The sequence below is a fragment of the Geotrypetes seraphini genome, chromosome 1 (genome assembly GCF_902459505.1).
Source record: "Geotrypetes seraphini chromosome 1, aGeoSer1.1, whole genome shotgun sequence".
Lineage (NCBI taxonomy): Eukaryota > Metazoa > Chordata > Amphibia > Gymnophiona > Dermophiidae > Geotrypetes > Geotrypetes seraphini.
Genome location: NC_047084.1, coordinates 197,422,192 through 197,442,728, shown reverse-complemented (window position 1 = coordinate 197,442,728; position 20,537 = coordinate 197,422,192). Strand labels below are relative to the sequence as shown.

General features: G+C 42.9%; 1 protein-coding gene across 7 annotated transcripts in view; it reads left to right on the top strand.

The window, feature by feature from the left end:
- SORBS2 (sorbin and SH3 domain containing 2) overlaps positions 1-20,537 on the top strand; it is a 515,532-nt gene that overhangs the window by 375,886 nt on the left and 119,109 nt on the right. For all 7 annotated transcript variants that reach the window (XM_033943759.1, XM_033943750.1, XM_033943740.1 and 4 more), the window contains 2 exons: positions 5,880-5,929; positions 14,766-14,944. In XM_033943759.1, coding sequence (XP_033799650.1) covers positions 5,880-5,929; positions 14,766-14,944 — 229 coding nt within the window. The remainder of the gene's footprint in view (positions 1-5,879; positions 5,930-14,765; positions 14,945-20,537) is intronic.

The following is a 20,537-nucleotide window of genomic DNA, read 5'->3' as shown; positions in this document are numbered from 1 at the left end:
CCAGAGAAAACCAAAAAAACTCTGTGGAGTGACGATGTTCCCAAATGGACTTTATTTGAAAGTATCAAAGTTTCAAAGGTACACTAAAATCATCCACATAAAATAATTCCATCCACATAAAAGTAAATTATCCACATAAGAGCATTAAAGGACCTAGTCCGCTAGGGATACAGGACCCAACACGGTCTGCGTTTCGACAAAAAGTCTTCTTCAGGGGTCCCTGGGGGTCCTATAAAGGTGAGTACGTGGGAAACAATTGTGTGGTGAACCAGAAGTGAGACAAACACAGAGAGACATTAACAAACAGTATCATTTTCAACATTTTCTTTAAATTCATCCTACCTTTTTCAATTATTCTGCTGCATCGAGACATAATCCAAGCTAACTCCAGCCTGGAAACCACTTTAACACTAAGGTATAAATGTGGCATATAAAATCAATAAATCTAATCCAATTCTAATTCTAATCCAAATGCTTCGGCTATACTTCTTTTTAATAATTTTTTTCTTGGGTCTTCTTTACTTCAATATTTCAGACTTATATGCCAGTATCAATTAGTGCATTTTTGATATGCCTTTTTAGTTACTCTTCATACAGGCACCATTAATGTAACCCTTGTTTTGCTTGATGAGCATCAGGGCTGGTTTCTTTTATAAAAATTTTGGGATTTTTTTTTCGAGGTCAGTGCCCTGTCCAGCATGAGCTGGGAGGCCAAAGGGTGCAGTAATCCACTTTGTCACGAACCTAGCCCTAGAGCTGGGCTCGTGCCAAGCTTTGCTAATGCAAAAGCTAGTCCTTTATTTCAAAGGGCTAATCAGGGAGAGAAGATTAAGCCCAATGTAAGAAAAATGCTGGATTTTCCCTTTAAACCTGAAGCAAACAAACAGCAGGGGGTGGAGGGTTTAGAGAGGAACAGCTTAGAACAGCCTCTGAGTCATGCCATAATTCTCAGGCAGATCCTCGGGTTGTGAACATTCCATGGGCTCTGGCACTGCTTGTTGGCTTAGCCCCAGGTCAGTATCTGCTTCCTGCATTTCCACATTAAGGGACAGGAGCCCTTCCTCAGGTAAGCCCTCTCCTGAAGCTGGCTCAGGGAAGACTCACTTTCTCCTTCTGAGAGCAGCCTCTAAATTGCAGAGACGCCCACGCCCTGTTCTCACAGGAGGAGGAGTTAGTTGCACTGCCTGCCTAGGCTTGCCTGGTTTCCTGCTTATCACCTTCAGCTGGGGAACAGTAGAGGAAGAGGCATGACTCAGAGGCTGTTCTAAGCTGTTCCTCTCTAAACCCTCCACCCCCTGCTGTTTGTTTGCTTCAGGTTTAAAGGGAAAATCCAGCATTTTTCTTACATTGGGCTTAATCTTCTCTCCCTGATTAGCCCTTTGAAATAAAGGACTAGCTTTTGCATTAGCAAAGCTTGGCACGAGCCCAGCTCTAGGGCTAGGTTCGTGACATACCCTCACCCTAAAATGATGACTGTCCTCTGATTTATCCTTCCTACATTGCCACTAAGCCTGACAATAACAGCTGAGCTAGCAGTACATCAAGTTAGTAGCGTCTCCTTGGTTTGTTAAATTTCTTAGCTGGCTCTAAAGTTGGCGGATCGGGGTCCTCAAAGTCCTCGGGCCATCTCAACAGAGGTGGCTTGCATGGTTCTCCTAAAGCCCCATCAACCTGACTCTTGGCCCCTTCCAAACCATCCACCCTCTGAGCCAATGCAGCTATCACCTGGGTTATACCACCCAACTCTTCTTTCTGCATGTTCTCCATTTGCTGTCTCACTTCCTCAAGGTCCTGGTCCATACCTTTAAATGTATCTAGAACCTTTTCAAAGTGTTGAGCGTGTTCCTCTATTTGTTCTTCTTGCAATCTCTGCCTTGCCACCCAACCTTCTGTCGTGCCAGTTCTGGTGGTTAGCTCACCGCAAGTATTTTTGATTTCCCTGACACTATTTTGTATTGCTTGTTGCTGAGTCTGACTTTCCTTAACTTGCTCTTGGACCACCTTAAGCTGGGAATTCACCTGCTCTATGAGGTTAGTCAGCTTCTCAGATTCTCTCTGGAATTGGGCAGTGCTTTCATCCCTAGCCTGCTGCCTATTCCTGTCTAACTGATCCGCCCAAGCTTGATCCTTGGTTTCTGCTTGAGATTTCCCTTTGGCCTCCCAATCCTTTCTGGCTGCTGTCAACTCATCCCTTAATTTAAGTATCTCAGCATCCAGGAAGGCTAGCTTAGCGGTCTCAATCTCTTTCTTCGGGTAGAGACTTAAGTCCGAGGGTGTTCCTATTCCTGGTGTCTTCACCCCTGTGGACCCAAATCCCTGTTCTCCCCTTTCTGTATCCGGGAGCCTCACCCGTTGCTCCAACCTGGCGTGCCAAATTCGCTCGCACACCATCTGGGCGATGGTATCCCCGGGTTGGACACTGTATTCGGTATCCCCCTGGTTAACCAATAACACTGCCAAGTTTCCTCTAAAGTCAGGGTCGATTACTCCCGCGGCCACATCTACGGAGTGTTTTAATGCTAACCCTGATCTTGGCGCCACCCTAAGGTAAGCACCTGGTGGGGGCGACACTTGAATGTCGGTTTTTATCAGGACCCTTCCCTTAGCCGGGATAACTTGGTCATGAGCAGCATACAGGTCATAACCCGCGGCTCTAGGGTATGCCCGTGTGGGAGCCCTGGCCTGGTCCGACAGTGGGGCCCACCTAATCGTAGGCTTCCACTGCTTTGGTTTCGGCGCTCGTGATTCACGTGCCTGGGCTGTTCCAACCACCCTTCCTCCATCCCCTTGAGTTCCCCACACATATCCTCCCTGTCTCTCACAGCCCTTGAACCCCCCTGTCTGAGCCTGTACAAGCCAATCCCGACCCAATATCAAAGGATAGGGTACTGCTTCTACCACGGCCACAGGCAAACAAATTTTTTTTCCCTTATACTGAAGGTTCAACTGTGCAAGAGGGTATTCATGGGACTTCCCATGGATACATGTTATGGGTACCTTCTCCACTCCTGGGACTGGGCTTCCCCCTAACTGTTTCCACAATTGTTCTGACACCACCGATTGCTCGGCGCCTGTGTCAACAAGTGCTGAGACTTCTTTGTCCTCTACTTGGACTTTTACCCGGTATTCCCTAGGGTGCTTGTCCGCTAGTCCCCGGGCGTACACAAAATCTCTTTTCTTTTTACAGAATCTTTGTGTATGCCCCTCTTTCCCACAGCAGAAACAACGTAGCCTCTCCCGTGAGACCTCCCTGGGCTTGGACCACCCCGTTTCCTGGGTCCGACCTTGGGATCCCGTATTCCTATCCCCACGGGCCTGTTCCTTACTTTCTTCAGGGGCCTGTAAGGAAGTAGTCCTTTCTGTTACCAGTCTCTGGACTGGTCCACCGGCTGTACTTGGGAATGAGCACTGTAGCAGCTGAGCTAATAGCTTGGTCTGCTCACCCATAGCCATCACAAGTTCATTGTGCTGCTGCCTGGCTTGTTCCTGGCTGTGCTCCCATAAGTCCTGGGTCGCCTTGAGTACAGCCTGTAGGTCTTCGCTTTGTTTTTGTCTCTCGGCGGTCAGGAACGCGATCAGCTGCTGCTGGTCCATCGTGTCGTGCGGCCTGCCGATAGAAACAAACAGAAAGACCAACCCAAGTGCGGTACCATATAACTAGGGTTGCCAATTCCCTCACCCCCCCTGGTCTAGCAGCTTACCAGAGAGCAAGGTGAGTCTGAGCCTTTTGATTGTAGGCCTCCTTGGCCCCCAGTCGTTACTGCGTTTTTGTCCTCTTATTATTTACACCGGTTCTCCAGATCCTTCTCGGCCTCCGATTCACCACGGTCAGGCAGAATCCCTCTGGTCACCCTAACCAGGAACGTCTGGACACCGGATCCTCCAGGACAGGAACCAATATAATAAACTAAAATAACAAGCTAAAACAACAAATTAGCTAAAGTCCAAAAACTTTTTTTTTTTTTTCAAAAAATTTTTTTTTTTTTCAACAGTTCCCAGAATGTCCAGCAGGAGGCACACTATCCCACTTCTGACACCAATTGTAGCGGAGCCGGTACCTGTATCCTCAGTATTCCCCGGACTCTGCTCACTTCAACTCCACCTTCGCGTGCTTCCTTCAAGTAGGAAGTCCTGCTGGACCCTTTCTCCATACAGGGAACAAAAACACTCCAAATGAATCAGTTCCTGGTACTCATTCAAACGATTTATTGAGCACTGGCATGTGAGTCTACTTGCATCCAGTTCAGACTCCACACTATACAGTAAGTCCAACAAAACACAAATATGTGGCTGCTACAAAAAGGTATATCACAGCTCACACCTTCATTCAGGTAGTTCAAAAATCCTGACAAAAACTCAAAAGTTAATATTGTCCAAGTCAGCAAATGAAAGTCCAAAATATGCCGTTGCCTTTATCATTCACCAGGACAACAAGCTTCCTGATAGCACTCCTTACAGTGCTGAATACAAGCCTCTAGATTAGACCGGCTTGATCCCCAATCAGCTCAAGTAAGCTGATGGGGGAGGGGAGCAAGTGAATTCACTTGCTCCCCTCCCCCATCAGCTTACTTGAGCTGATTGGGGACCAAGCCGGTCGAATCTAAAGGCTTGTACTCAGCACCTTAAGGAGTGCTATCAGGAATCTTGTTGGCCTGGTGAATGTTAAAAGCAGCAGCAATTCTGGGACTTTCATTTGCTGACTTGGACAATATTAACTTTTGAATTTTTGTCAGGATTGTTGAACTACCTGAAGGAAGGTGTGGGCTGTGAATATATCTTTTCGTAGCAGCCACATATTTGTGTTTTTTTTGGACTTTCTTTAAGGTGGGGAGTCTGAACCTTATGTAAGTAGACTCTCATACCAGGGTTCAATAAACTGTTTGATTGGAACCATGAACTGATTCATTTGGAGTGTTTTTGTTCCCTGTATGGAGAAAGGGTCCAGCAGGACTTCCTACTTGAAGGAAGCACGCGAAGGTGGAGTTGAAGTGAGCAGAGTCCGGGGAATACTGAGGATACAGGTACCGGCTCCGCTACAACTTCTTCAGCACTCTCTTTCATCTAGTCAGATGTATTCAGTATTTTCCCCCATAGACACAAAACTGGAAAACCATGTGGCCCTAAGAGTTCTTATTGCAGACTGTGCCTCAAGAAATCATATTTGTAAGCATTAAAAACTTGTCTAAAATGGACACACCATCAAAATGCACCATGTGAAACATATGACTCCTCTTCAAAGGCATCAAACTGCCCTGCAAGGCTAATTCTAGCTATAGCCTTGAAAACAAGTGATTGGTTTGAAGGTAGTCCTCACTTAGAGCTGAAGCTATGTTGACAAGTTAAAAATATTTCACAGTAGCACTGCATTCCAGCCTCCAGAGATCACAGCCACTTTTAAAGAGGAGACAAGCGGTCAGGCCTGCACATGATAAGAACAGTCCTTAACATGGACTTAACAAGGCCAACAAGTGACCTCAGGATGCAGGTCTATTTCAGCTGGCTTTATAAAGAATTTCCTGCTTTGATTGATATTGAAGTGCTGGTAAGTAAATATGGGAGGTCTCTACAGCTGTTGGTGACAGATGAGCGATAATTTCCTGGAAGCTTTTGTCATTCTCTATTTCTGCCATTAACTTCAGCATCGAATAAAATGATCTAGAAGTGTTCAGTTGTCCAAACAGCCTTCTACAGACATGGTTTAGTTGGAAAGTAATGCTTGATCTTTTCTACAGAAGCAACACAGGTTCCTTATTTGTTAGCTTGCAGTCGTTTGATTTCAATTATTTTTTCTTGATACCAGTTAGCATTTCAATGGTCATGAAATGGAATGATATTTTCTGTCTCAGACATTAATAGCTTCTTTTTATTTGCTTTCACAGACCTCATTGTATCATGTGTCCCCAGAAAAAGACTTAGAAAGGCCTTCCAGGTAAGAAACAAAGTAGTTGCCAGGTAAATAGTGGTAGTTATTCAATTTAGAGAACAGACTACTATCTATTAACGTGAGAAATTGATAGAGAAATAAATGCTTCACAGAGGAGATTCCTAGTCATGTTATAATGCCACTGTACAGATCCATGGTGAGACCTCATCTCGAGTATTGTGTTCAATTCTGGAGACCACACTACCGGAAAGATGTGTTGAGAGTTGAGTCGGTTCAACGAATGGCTACCAGGATGGTCTTGGGGCTCAGGGATCTCACGTATGAAGAAAGGTTAAAAAAACTGTGGATGTACTCACTGGAGGAGCGAAGAGAGGGGGGGGATATGATTGAGACCTTTAAATATATCACGGGGCGTATAGAGGTGAAAAATGATATATTCAGTCTTACAGGGCCCACGGTAATCAGAGGACACTCGCTGAAGATCAGGGGAGGGAAATTTCAAGGTGATACTAGGAAGTACTTCTTCACCGAAAGGGTGGACGATCATTGGAACGAGCTGCCTCAGCAGGTGATTGAGGCCAACAGCGTGTCAGATTTTAAGAGAAAATGGGATATTCATGTGGGATCTATAGGAGAGTAAGAATCAGGGAGTGGGTCATTAGTATGGGCAGACTCGATGGGCTATGGCCCTTTTCTGCCGTCAATTTCTATGTTTCTATGTTTCTATTATACCTGATATGTTTGGGAGTAATGGAAATACCAAGCTATAAGTTTGAGGGGCTGCTGAAAAGTTCTCAGCCCAACTGACAAAATTGGGGCAGTCTCCATTGAGGACTATACACATAGGGCTCTTTTTACTGAGCTGCGATAGCGGTTTTAGCTCGCGCTTAGCACGTGCAGAATTGCCCCGCGCACTAGACACTAATGTCAGCATTGAGCTGGCGTTAGTTCTAGCTGTGTAGCGCGGGTTTAGCATGCATTAAAAACGCTATCGCAGCTTAGTAAAAGGAGCTCATAGTCCAGTGATTTTCACTTTTTTTTGTTTCATATTTTTCTGATGATTAAGTGTATATTCCTCAATTGTTGGGCTGAGAACTTTTTAGTGGCCCCTGGAACTTATGGTTTGATATTTCCATAAAGGCACTGCAAAGGTTCTATTTTAGGCTCCAACCCACCTACGACTAGGCTCATACATTATTATTTTTTAAAACTGAATTCAATGCGTACAATTGGTACTCAAGGAAAAATCAAAAGCGCACATCATGGGAGAGATAAAAGCACCTAAACAGAAAGCGAAAATGTACAGGATATCAGCATAATACATCCATATTTTACCTGGTTTAACTACAAGGCAATCTAATCATCCCACCTATAAACCTATTATTACATTTCTTTATCTAACAACATCTTTTCTAACTGTTTTGGCTTTAAAAATACATCATTAGCATTAGAAAATATAATAAAACATTTTGTGGGAAATTTCAGGAAAAAAGTCCTTGCCTTTAATTGAAGGAGCTGCTTACAACCTTATTTGCATGATCCTAGAGACATCAGAAAAAGTTTGAATTGTATCCCCACAAACAAAATCTTTCTTTTTAAAATAAGAGCTTAGCGCTTATTTTATCCATCTCAGAAAGGAAGCTGACCAAGAGAATAATACATAGCGATGTTCCATCCTGACTGGTTTCTAAAAACTGAGTTAAATTGATAGGTTTATTGGACCCAATCTCCTAAATCGTGCTCCTAACTTAACCTCCTAAATTTGTGTCTAATTTCAGCCAAACTTAGGAGCCTGAAGGGACATAATCAAAAGATACGTCTAAGTCCATTTTGGGCCTAAGTCACTAGTCGCCCAAAGTTGGACATGGGAAAAGTCCACTTTTGAAAATTACGTCCAACATATTTTTTTTTTCAAAAATTGTCTAACTGTACGTCCAGCCATCTGATCGTCCAGACCGCTAAGTCGTCCATCTTTATACCCCATTTTCTTCCAAAAATTCATCCAAGTCAAAAACGCCTAGAAAAAGACCTTTTGGAAATGGGCAGGGTCAGCAAAGTGATGGACTGGACACCCAAACATTGCACCAGAGTAGTGGGGTACCTTACAGGGCACTGCTGTGAACTTCACAAAAAGGGTGCCACATACAAATCGCACCACAATCTTATAGGTTATGATGAGCCCCCTAAAACACCCCCTAGAACTGACTAGACCCACCTGTTTATCACCCCCAATAGCCCTTATGGCTGCAGGTACCACTTATTTGGCAGTACATAAGAGTTTGGGGTTTTTTTGTGGGGTTTCACCATGCATGCAGTGGTTAGAGTGGCTTATGGGCCTGAGTCCTCCTCTCCGTGGGTCACTAGCCCATCCCCCAGACCACTTAAGCCACCTCTGTGCAACTCTACTAGGCTTTCTTATGCCAGGCTGCTATGTAAAGTTGTTATTATGATTTTTATGGCGGGGGGGGGGTCAGTGATCACTGGGGGAGTGTGTAGGGGTCTATACTTTGTTCCTAAAGTGGTTATCTGGTCACTTTGGATACCTTCTTGTGACTTAGACCTGGTTTTAGATGGCCTAAGTCACAACGTCCAAGTTCCATCTAGGCAGTGCAATACGACTAAGTCTAGGATAGCCCATGACTTGCCCAAATCTTGCCCTCACCACTTCTCCTAAAACGCACCTGTTATCTCTGGGTGTACTGCAGCACTGTGAAGGCCTAAGTCATTTTTAGATATATCTAAAACCCTGTTTGATTATTGGCACTTGGACGACTTGTCTCACTGATCGTCTTAGGCCAATTTAGGCCGGTTTTAGACGTATTTCTGTTTCGATTATGAGCCCCATAACTTGTCAGCTGAAAATTCATCTTAATTGAGGAGTTTAAAAATTATGCTCAAATGAGGCCTACTATTCATTTGCCTAGATTTATGAGTTCAGTTTATGAGCTTAGTTCTGAAAATCAGTGCTAAGCTCCTAACTTCTTTTCCCCACCCTAAATTCATCCCTGCTGCCACCTATTTTTTATGCTCCTAAATTTAAGAGTTTAGTGAAAATATTGAGTGTAAATTTATGAATGTAGCCCTAGATTAGAAGTAGAAGTAGTAGCAGTAGTAAATTTTCAAAGAGGTCAATTTATGAATCTAGCTTTCAAAGTTAAGAGCATAAATCATTTGAATATCAAACCCTAAACTCCTAAATGTAGAAGCATAAAAAATGGGTGGCAACTGGGGCGGATTTGAGGTGGGGAAAAAGGTTATGAGCTTACCACTGATTTTCATAAATTAGGCTCATATGAGAGGGTGCTTAAAAGTTCTCAGCCCAACCAAGAAGAGAATGACACAAATATGGTTGAATCAATGATCAGAAACAATGTCAAAACATAGAATTTTGTTTCTGCAAATTGGCACTTAACGAAATAAGATAACACTCTTTTCAGCTACAGTGGCAAAATAACTCTCAGAATTTACAAACTTGGTTGATTGGGCTGATAATTTTTCAACACCCCATCGTATATCTAGGCAATTTTTTTTATCATATTTTCCAAAATAAACAGCATTTACATGCATCAGGAAATATAATTCAATTGCTAATATAATTTAACAAGAAAAATTTTTTTTCTGAATATTCTGATTCATATTTAAACAATAGAATTCCCTATAAGCCCACAATCTAGTGAAAGAAAATTTAGAAAAAGAGGCATCAATAAAACATAATCTGTTATAAAGCAAATCAGGACACCTAGACAAATATCAATTATAACTTCCTTTTTCTTCTAACACCTAACTGCCTGTTTTACAAAGCCGCGCAGCAACAGCCCTGAAGCCCTTTAAATCTCTATGGGTTTCGAGGCCATTACCGCGCAGCTTTGTAAAACAGGCTCTAAGTGTGTACATCCAACTCCCTCACATCCTTCCTTGGAACAATTACTACACGTTTGTTTTCCAAAAAAAGCTTTTAGCTGTTTCGAATCATAGAACAGGTATCTATTCATTTAAAAAATAATTAAACATTTACATGGAAAACAAAAGATGCCCCTATAGATAACACCTGGGGGCAAAGTAGCAAAAACTGTTTTCTTTTTTCATGTGTATCTATGCACACATCAGGAAACACCCATACCTTCCCACCTATAAACAGCTTATTCTGGTTTCTAAAATATTGTTGTAACACCCAGTCCTTATCAGACTCAAAGACAAAAGACACTAAGAGGGTAGATCTTTCACACTCTTCTTCCATTGATGTTTCCAGGAATTGTGTCAAATTCAAACTATCCATAGATAATTCCTCTTGTCTCAAAGGTTGTCACTTCTTCATTGGCAAGAAATATGTTCTGGAAAGGGGTGGGAAAGCTTCCTTAGGAACCCTTAGAGGTTCCAAAAGGTATGTCCTGAACACCTCAATAGGGGCAATCCTCTTAGACTGTGGAAAATTAACAAAACGGAGGTTTAACCTCCGTGCATGATTTTCTAACTTCTCCACTTTGTTCTTTAGCCCCTCAGATCCCCTTCCAGACACTAAGGAATTGGTTTTCAAAACTTTTAGCTCTTGTTGTACCTCTCCCATATTTCTCTCCAGTTCAAAGTTCTTTGCCTCCTAAGTGACTAGGCGTGACTTACATTCTTTTAGGGAAACATCCACCACTAATTTATTTCCAAGAAACAGTTTCTCCAATCGGGCAACTGCATCCCAGATAGAATCTAGGGTTACATGGGCAGGTCTTATCATGGGGGAGAAGGTGAGCTCACCGTTTCCCTGCTGTTTCCGTCGTTCTTCCTCTGAAGAATCCACAAGTCCTTTCCCTCCTGTTGCTGCAGGAATAGCAAAATCACTGGAGACAAACTCTGGAGAGCTTCCTGCCATGGTTGCTCCACCTTCAGTTCCTCTTTCCTGACGCCAGTCGTCCCCTCCATTCGATGTCTTGTCAGCCTCGCTGCTGACCAGCTCCATCGATGACTCTGGATGCCTCTCCCCTGGGTGTGTGAGTGGAAGCCTTTCCTCCAGGCTGAGAGTCGTATTCAGCCCCGGCAAAGCTGCTTCACTGCTCCCGCCGGTACCGGAGGGTTGCGTAGAACGGACCACGAATTTCTCACTGGAAGACACAGGGAGAGCAGAAGACCCCAAAGGATAAGTCCTCACTTTTCCCTTTCTTTTCCCCATCTTGTAGTTGAACCAAAGACAGTTATAAACAAGCAGAAAACCTTTTCTCTCTGAAGCTCTGAACCGCACGTCTGTCTAGGTCGCCATCTTAGTGGCAATTTTTATTTTAAAAATTAATGGACTGGACTGGAGTCTCAGCAGTTTCCAAAATAACATACATAAAAATAACATATACCGTATTTGCCGGCGTATAGGACGACTGGGCGTATAAGACGACCCCCCAACTTTTAGTTAAAAAATAGAGTTTTGTGTTATACTCGCCGTATAAGACGACCCCTTCTTCCTTCTCCACCCCTTTGTATTCCCCCATGTGCTTTCAGCGTTCTTCTCCCTCCTCTGTCTTCAAGTGCTTTCAGAGTCCTTCCCCCCCCCCTCCTGTCTGCACCATGGCATTTCAGCGTCCTTCTCCCCCCCCCCTCCTTCTCTACCGCCCCGGGTGCAGCACAGCCAGCCAGGTCCCCTTACTTTTGTGGCACTTCCCCGACCGACCGACAACAGCCCGGGTCCGACAAACTTCCCTGCCCTTAACCGCGAATCTAAATTACCTTCTTACAGCTGCTGTAAGAAGGTAATTTAGATTCGCGGCTACAGGGCAGGGAGGATTGTCGGACCCGGGCTGTTATCGGTCGGTCGGGGAAGTGCCACAAAAGTAAGGGGACCTGACCGGCTGTGCTGCAACCGGGGCGGGGCGGCCGCCCCTCTCTCTTGGTACCGCGAGGCTACTCTCCTTTTCCTTACCTGCCATGCCTGCAGCACAGAGCCGAACGGAAGTCTTCCCGACGTCAGCGCTGACGTCGGAGGGAGGGAGGGCTTTGTTTAAGCTTTGTTTAAGCCCTCCCTCCCCTCCGACGTCAGCGCTGACGTCGGGAAGACTTCCATTCGGCTCTGTGCTGCAAGCAGAGAAGGTAGGGAGAAGAAGAGCCGCGCGACTGAGTACATCCAGCCCCGCAAGTAAGGGCATGTAAACTGTACCCGGCGTATAAGACGACCCCCGACTTTGGGGAGGATTTTAAGGTACTAAAAAGTCGTCTTACACGCCGGCAAATACGGTATATGATATTCTACAATAATTCAAAGCAACTCAAGGATTGGAACCTAAAAACTCCTTGGTATCATCCTTCACTATCATTACAGTTTGATGAGGAACAGAATCCTAGAGAGCAATTCACAGGTATGCAATGACAAAAAGCTTAGTTTAAAGCAATCTTCTTAAAACAGTAGTACAAAATCCTAGGGAGGAATTCACAAATATGCATTGACAAAAAGCTTTGTTTTAAGCAATCTCTTAAAGCTAAGGCTGTCCGAACATAGTCTTCTTTGGCCCTGTAATTTATTTCATAGAGAAACACCCATGCATGAAAACATTCTTAGTTGTATAACCACATACCTTATATCAATCGCATACTACCATTCGATCTCAAAGCTCGGGATGGTCTAAATTTGTAAGCATAGGGGTCAATATTCAGCCAGTGGCGATCAGTGATTTTTGACCACTACCAGCAGTATCCTCGGATATTCAATGCCGGGCCATGTCCAGGCACCACCTTTGAATTTCTAGTTATATATAGCTGGATAACATTATCTAGTTAAGTGTGATATTCAGAACTTAACTGGTTAAGATAATCCAGATAAAGATAAGCTTTTTTTAATGTAGTCCTGTTTATCCAGTTAAGTGCTAAATCCCCTCTGGGCCACCCACAAGTGATAACTAGGTATGTTCAGCCACATTATCTGGTTAAGTGCCATGTCATATACGCAGTTAGTCCCAGACAAGCGATTTAAACAGACAGGAGCTTCTCCTGTCCATTTAAATCATTTTGAATATCGATCCCCATAACTTTTAAGATCATGAATTAAGATTCAGCCAAAAATTTAGAGCTCCTTTTACAAAGCCGTGGTAGAGGTTTCCACCACAGGCTGGCAAAGTAAATGCTTCGACGCTCATAGGAATTCTATGGGCTCCTTTTACTAAGCTGCGCTAGCGTTTTTAGCGCGTGCTAAGCCCCACTCTATGCAGAAAATACTAACGCCAGCTCTATGGAGGCGTTGGCATGTAGCGTGCGCAGCAATGTAGCGCAATAAGTGCATGCTAAAACCACTAGCGCAGCTTAGTAAAAGGAGCCCTATGAGCATTGGAACATTTACCTGATCTGTGGTAGAAACTTCTACCGCAGCTTTGTAAAAGCCAACATTAGGCATGGCTGAAAATTGGACACAAATTTAGGATCCTAACTTCAGCACACAACTTTAGAGCTTAGCTTCTTTTGAATATTGGACCTGTAAGTTTAGTTAACAACATATCCATAGCTTCCTCACCCTGGCTGTATTCATAAATGTCATGGGCAAATAATAACAGGAAAAAAAAATCACAAGCATTAGCATTAGACAGCAATATTACCTCCTTGAAGTATTTCCTCAGCAGTATCTCAGCAGAAAGTAATAAACAACAGTAAAATTCAGAAGTCTCATACTGGAAGCTCTAATCTGTCCTCCAATAACTTCAACTGCCTACACCTGATAAGGCTATCCTTAATTCCAGATGTTTCTGCAGCTTCAGTGTCCCAGTCTGAGATTCCATCCTTTTCAAACATTTTCAGTGTAATTGTTGCAGTTTTCCAGGTCTCGCAGCATCTGGGTAGGTAAAACTGAAGTTTCAACCATCATGCTGTGACTTTCTTCAGGATATCCTGTAAGGTCTGCAGTTTATCAGTGTAGTATTTACCCCATCTAATTCTGAGACCACCTGTTGTGAAAACCTCAAAAATTGTTGCATTAACCCTGACAATTTAAGAATTTATGGAAACTTCCAGAGCTTCTCCCCCTTCAGCTCCCATTTCTCTAGTAGAAAAATCTACTGGTTTTTAAAATGGCACTGCATCTTGGGATAAATCAATAAATCACGTTGAGGAGAGGCAAAGGAAATGTTATAAGGGTTAGGAGTAGGCCTCTTCCCTAAAATTAAAGATGCTCCTGAATCAAACTCAGAGGCAAGAGAGGTAGCTCCATCCCTACCAAAAAAAGATCTAATGCTTCTCTATTGGAATGAAAACTAGAGGTGTACTTACAATTGGAGGCTTCACTTTAACCTTGTATTTCCCATAACCTTGTATTTCCCATAAAAATTAAAGATGCCTGTGGGAGAGGAGGTATTTGATCTCCAACCAGATATTCCAGGCCCATTGACACTCCATTAGGGTTCCAAATGGGCCTGGCATACCCTTTAGAGTTTGCCCCTTTGACCACATGCTGCAGGACCTGCTGGGTTTTATTCACAGAGCCACCCCGCAAAGACAACATCACTGAGCTGACTCCTTAGTCTGGGCTCTTCACAACTCTGCTTGGATCTCCACTCCAAACACCAGATACAATTCTCTGGTTTCTTCAACCACTGCAGGGTCTGCTAGGTTTTATTCATGGATCCACAAACGGTACCCATGAGGTGCACAGGTTGCATTTGTAGTCTTTGTGTCCTTGCTTAATATCAGAGAAAATATGGGGCCAATGTTCAAAGGTACTTATCCAATTAACATTTGCTGCTAATCAGATAAATACCAGCCAGTGGCAATAAAGTTGAGGAATCAGGCATGGGTGGAGCTGGTTGGAGGATATCCAGTTAGCAGTGATATTCAACCAGACAACTATCTGGCTAGGCTAGCAAGAGATGGTAGGCTGAGCTAATGTTCCCAGTGCTACTAACGTTAGTTATTTTCTCTTTTCTCCAAGTTCTGCAAGTGACTACAGAAAGCGGAGGAAGTCGGAGCCCACTGTCATCCATCAAAAAGCGCCCAGTGACCAAACCATGACCAGAAGCAGCTCAGGTCGTGCAGACATGCAGGGTACACATTCTGTGCTTAGAAAGCCTTATGTTAATTCTTCCCCATCTTCACCATCTCGAGCCAAAGGTAAGCAACATCCAGGGACACAAAAGCAGGGCAAGCAGCCTCACCTGGAATACTGATTTCCTTTAGAAATGTATGTATATTCCATGTCATTTATATGATTTTTAATTTTATTTAGCTTTTTTATTAAAAAAAAAAAAAATTTGTTTCAGAGGCAATGTCATCAGTAATGCACACTATAACTGGCAAAAAAATTGCATAAAGTAGCATTTGGATAGTTTTCTTGCTAAAATGTCCAAATCACTATTTTCAAAACCTATATTTTAGACATTTTTCTAGGATGTTTGTCCCTGTTCATCTAAATTTCAAGGGAACATGTTGAAGGTGTGTTTTAGGCGAACTTAGGACTTGGATGTTTTGCGTTGATAATCGAACATTTAACAAAACATCCAGGGCACCATTTAGATGTTTGGGGCTAGACCTGTTTTAAAAACAAATAAGGGCTAAATATGACCAGATGACCACTGGAGGGATTAAGACATAACCCCCTTCTTACTCCCCCAGTGGTCATAGACTCCCCTCCCACCACCCAGAAGGGTTGGTGTGGCTAAGATGGCGACCTGAGCAGGACCATGGTAAAGTAGCTCTTTTTTTTTCCTTCTCCACTATATCTGTATGTGATATATAATACTGAAGAGGAAAGGAAAGTTCAAGGATTCACAAATCTGCGACTATTTTCATCTAATTTCTATGTATTTTGGTGTGCTGAAAACAAATAAAATATTGAAAAAACTCCTAGACATCATGATTTGCCACAAAATGCAAAATTGTCTTCAAATTTATCAATATTTTTTATATTATGGGTTTTAACCAAATTTAAAGTCCAAATTACTATTTAGGGAAAAAAAAAATTCCTCATTTCCCTAGTTCTCTTCTGGCCCTTTGTTGTTATTTGCAGGTAAAGAATCTCTGCCCCTTCCCCCCTGCAAAGGGGGTGAATACAAGTGCTGCTCTGAGTGACATGTCTGACTACTGGGATACTCAGCAGCATGCTGTATGTGTAAGCCTCAGCCCTGAGTCTGTGCTTTTAATGGTAGAAGGGGTTAATCTTTCCAGAAGAATCCAGTGGGAGGGAGACTCAGGGCAGATAGCAGCAGCTCCAGTCAGTGCAGGGGGGCGTGGCCAGCACTGTGACGACTCGTATAAAGTCAAAGAGCTGCTCTCTCCACGAATCATCATCAGGTTCTTCGTTCTAGGCTGTTCACACTTTTTTATCGCAGTTCGTGTTAGCTCATCATTCTTCAACCGTTATGTTATGGCTTCGCGAAAGTGTATTAATTTGCCAGACAGTTTCTGTTTCATCTGTGGTGAATATACAGTGTTGAAGCAACAGCAGAATATTACGGACTTTGTGAAAAAAGTATACTTTGCATACTTTGGACTAAAAATTGGAGATCAAGATAAAGTTTAGGCACCTCATAAAGTGTGCAAACGGTGTGTTGAGGACCTTCGAAACTGGTTCAAAGGTAAGAAAAAATCTTTCCATTATGGGATTCCTGTGGTATGGCGAGACCAAAAGAACCATAGTGACAACTGTTACTTTTGTTCATGCAATGTGAAAGGGTTTAATTCCAAATGGAAGCATTCCATTTCATACCCCAATCTTCACTCAGAAATTCGTCCCATCCCCCATGGCACAGATATACCAGTACCCAAGTCCCCTGCTACCTTGGAAGCGATACCTAGCTCCAATGAAGGTGAAGTCATACCTGAACCAGATGAATCAAGTTCTTACTTTGAAGATGATACAAGACCAAAATTGTTTTCTCAGGAGGAGATGAATGATTTGGTAAGAGACTTGAATCTTCCCAAAGATGCCGCTGAGTTACTCGGATCAAGGCTGAAAAGCAGGAATTTATTGTTGCCAGGAGTGTCATCTTCATGGTTCAGACATCGTGAAATGGAGTTCGTTCCTTACTTCGCCCAGGAAGACAAGTTGGTTTATTGCATCTATGTCGAAGGTCTGATGGGTCAATTTAAAATCCAATATGATTCAAAGCAATGGCGTCTTTTTATAGATTCTTCAAAAAGAAGTCTCAAAGCAGTTTTACTCCACCATACCTGTAGGTTATTCCGTACACTTGAAGGAAACTTACGAGAACTTGGAATTGGTTCTTCGTAAACTTAAATATGAAGACCATGGTTGGCAAGTGTGTGGGGACTTGAAGGTCTTGTGCTTGCTGTTCGGGCAACAAGCTGGGTATTCCAAATACCCTTGTTTTCTGTGTCTATGGGACAGTCGAGACCAACAAAATCACTGGACCAAAAAGAGTTGGCAGCCGAGGGAGCTAACGGTCGGTGAAAATGTCCTCCGAGAAACTTTGGTACCTTCCCATAAAGTTCTCCTACCACCTCTCCACATAAAATTGGTATTGATGAAGCAATTCGTAAAATTACTTCCAAGAGATGGAGAATGCTTCAAATACTTGGTCACCAAGTTTCCAGGCCTGTCGGAGGCAAAATTGAAAGAAGGTGTGTTCATCGGACCAGACATTAGAAGGATTATAGTTGATCAAGAGTTTGTCAATATCATGACGGATCCTCGAAAAGAAGGGTGGATTGCATTTAAAGAAGTCATACAGAAATTTTTAGGTAATAACAAAGATCCTCACTACAAAAAGATTGTCAGACGAAAGCTGAAAGCATTTCAAGCTTTAGGTTGCCTGATGAGTTTGAGAGTGCACATCCTCCAGTCCCACCTTGACTACTTTCCTGAAAATTTGGGAGCTGTGAGTGAGGAACAAGATGAATGATTCCATGAAGACATTAAAGAGATGGAAAGGAGATACCATGGAAAATGGAGCATTACAATGATGGCAGACTACTGTTGGATGCTTCAGAGAGACATTCCAGATGCTACTCACAAGCGTAAATGCACCAAAAGGAGCATCACAGGGAAGAAGAATTGAGTTTATTGTGTGTAGGTGAGCTCATTTCAGTTCAAAAAAGGATTTTCATGAAAAAAATTGTAATAAAACTTTAATTTTAGAAGTCTATTTCCATTTATTTTGAGGTATTGCCTTATTTAACATAGTTACCTAAATTGTCAGGAAACGTGATGTCCTATGACAAAATAGAGGTCATTTTCGGATTCAGCGCACCAAAAAATATAAAGATTACATGAAATAACCAAAACAGCTCTTGAAAAAAAATTTTTTGTCGACCTGTGAATTATCCCTCCTTACCTTCTGGGATCCCAACTCTTTGTCAAGCTGAAATCACTGTGTTTGTTAGGCTTGCAACTTCAGGCGTATCTGCTGTTGCCAGGGAAGTGAGAAGCCCCCAATTGGCGGGTGAAATTTTGCTCAGCCCAAGAAGCCTTGTATTTAGAACATAAGAATTGCCGCTGCTGGGTCAGACCAGTGGTCCATCATGCCCAGCAGTCCGACCAGTATGCAAGGAGGAGCCCAGCAGTACCGACCAGTATGCAAGGAGGAGCAGTTGAGGAGGTAGCGGACTCTGTTGGCCAGCCCGTGACTTTGGAGAGGTCTCTATTCCAGCCCTATGGTAGCTCTGGAAAATTTAACACCAATCCCAGGTGGAATGTTGGCCCTGCAAGACGACCTTTTTTCAACAGAATCCCCAGTAGGATCTAATTTGGATGTTTTGATGAGCAGCAAAGCTATGCTTCAACCACTGGAGAAGCCATCAATGTTTACTTTGGAATCCATATGGCTGGCTGTGGAATCCCTCCATAAGGTCTGTGTATCTTTCCTTGCTGCTGTTACATCTAACACATCTTTATTAACCTCACTTGACTCTTGAGTAAAAATACAGGAGGAGCAGAACCAACAACAAAATACAGTCTCTCAAGTAAAGGATATAGAGAGGCAGATTCTACAAGTTAACTTGTTTTTTTCAATGTAAACTTGAGAACCTTGAAAATGGAGCAAAATCTTTGAATTTGAGACTGTTGAATTTTCCCTCCATTAAACTAAGCTCCAATCATGAGACTTTCAATAGATTTCTGAAGGAGGTTCTCGAGTATCCTGAAAATGCATTGCCTCCTTTACAGAAGATTTCTTTCTTTCCTGGCTCAGATGTTCATGGAGAGGTTAAGGAAGGTCCTGTAGTGGCTGAACTTTCCTCCGAAAGTTTAAATATTTCAGCTGTTCTGGAAAGATCTCAGAAAGTGATCATGTTTAGAACGACATTGCTAGTATCTTTTGTTTTCCTACACGATAAAGAGGCAATTTTAAGACTTTATTTCAGACAGGCTACCCCGGTTGTGTTTTTGGGAGAGAAGATTAATATTTTTCCAGATGTCTCCAGATGGACACAACAAAGAAGAAAAAAGTTTCTGGGTATAAGACAAGAGGTGCTAGCTTTGGGGACAAGGTTTTAATTAAGGTTTCTGTGTAAATGTACATTGTATTTGAATAACACAGTATACCATTTTTTCTAACCAGATCAGTCGTGTAGATTTTTGAGGGGCAGGCAACCAGCAATTAGAATTTGATTCAATATGAACAATGATTATATTATTAGGTTGCAGTTAGGAACCTGCTTTTTCCTATTATTTCTGTTTGTTAGCCTCACATGTTTTTTTTTTTTTCTGATTATATGGACTATGAAGTCATTGTATAATCGGTGATATTATTTCTTTTTATAATTTGTACATCCTAATGGCTTGTTTATTTATTTATTCAGTTTTTATACTGTTCTCCCAGGGGAGCTCAGAACAGTTTACATGAATTTATTCAGGCACTCAAGTATTTTTCCCTGTCTTTCCCGGCAGGCTCACAATCTATCTAATGCACCTGGGGCAATGGGGGGATTAAGTGACTTGGCCGGGTCACAAGGGGCAGCATGGGTTTCAACCTGCAACCTCAGGGTGCTGAGGTTGTAGCTCTAACCACTGTGCCACGCTCTCCCCTTTGTGTGTGTTTTTTTCTTTCGGACTGTTTTGTTTTCGAAAATGGTCCCCCAAAATAGACACACTGAGCACAAAATATGTCTAGAAAATGGTAATTTTCAAAACAAAAAGTCAGACTTTTTTCTGATTTGAAAATGGTCATTTTCTCTTCTGCACTTTTGGACATGTTTCCTAAAACATCCAAACTCAGACATAGACTTCCTATCGAAAACGCCCTTCCACATCAGCTAGCAGGCTACCAGGCACTGTTCCCTCTAAGCTGAGTGGGCGTTCTCTAGCTACAGTTCTGCCAGTGAACTGTTTCATTATCATATTTTCAATAGTGAGGAACAGGCAAGCTCTGCATGACTCCAAGGAAGCTGCCTGTCCCTGGCAATTGAAAACACAATATTAAAGCACCGCCATCCAGTGGCAGCAGTGCAGTTGAGGACCCCTGCTCAGCTTAGAGCAGGGGTGTCCAACCTGGGACCGGAGGGCCGCATGCGGCCCCATGAAGTATTTTGTGTGGCCCCGGTCGAGGGCAATGCAGTGTTTTCCTCTGCTGCCCCCGGGTGTTTACCATCTTGCTGGCTCCCTCTTCTTTCTTGCTGCACCGTTTGCGTGGCCCCAGAAAAAAAAATTTGTGGCCAATGCGGCCCAGGGAAGCCAAAAGGTTGGGAACAGTGCCACTAAGATCTTTAAATAATAAATGCAGAAGAACGCTCCACAAATATTGTTGAT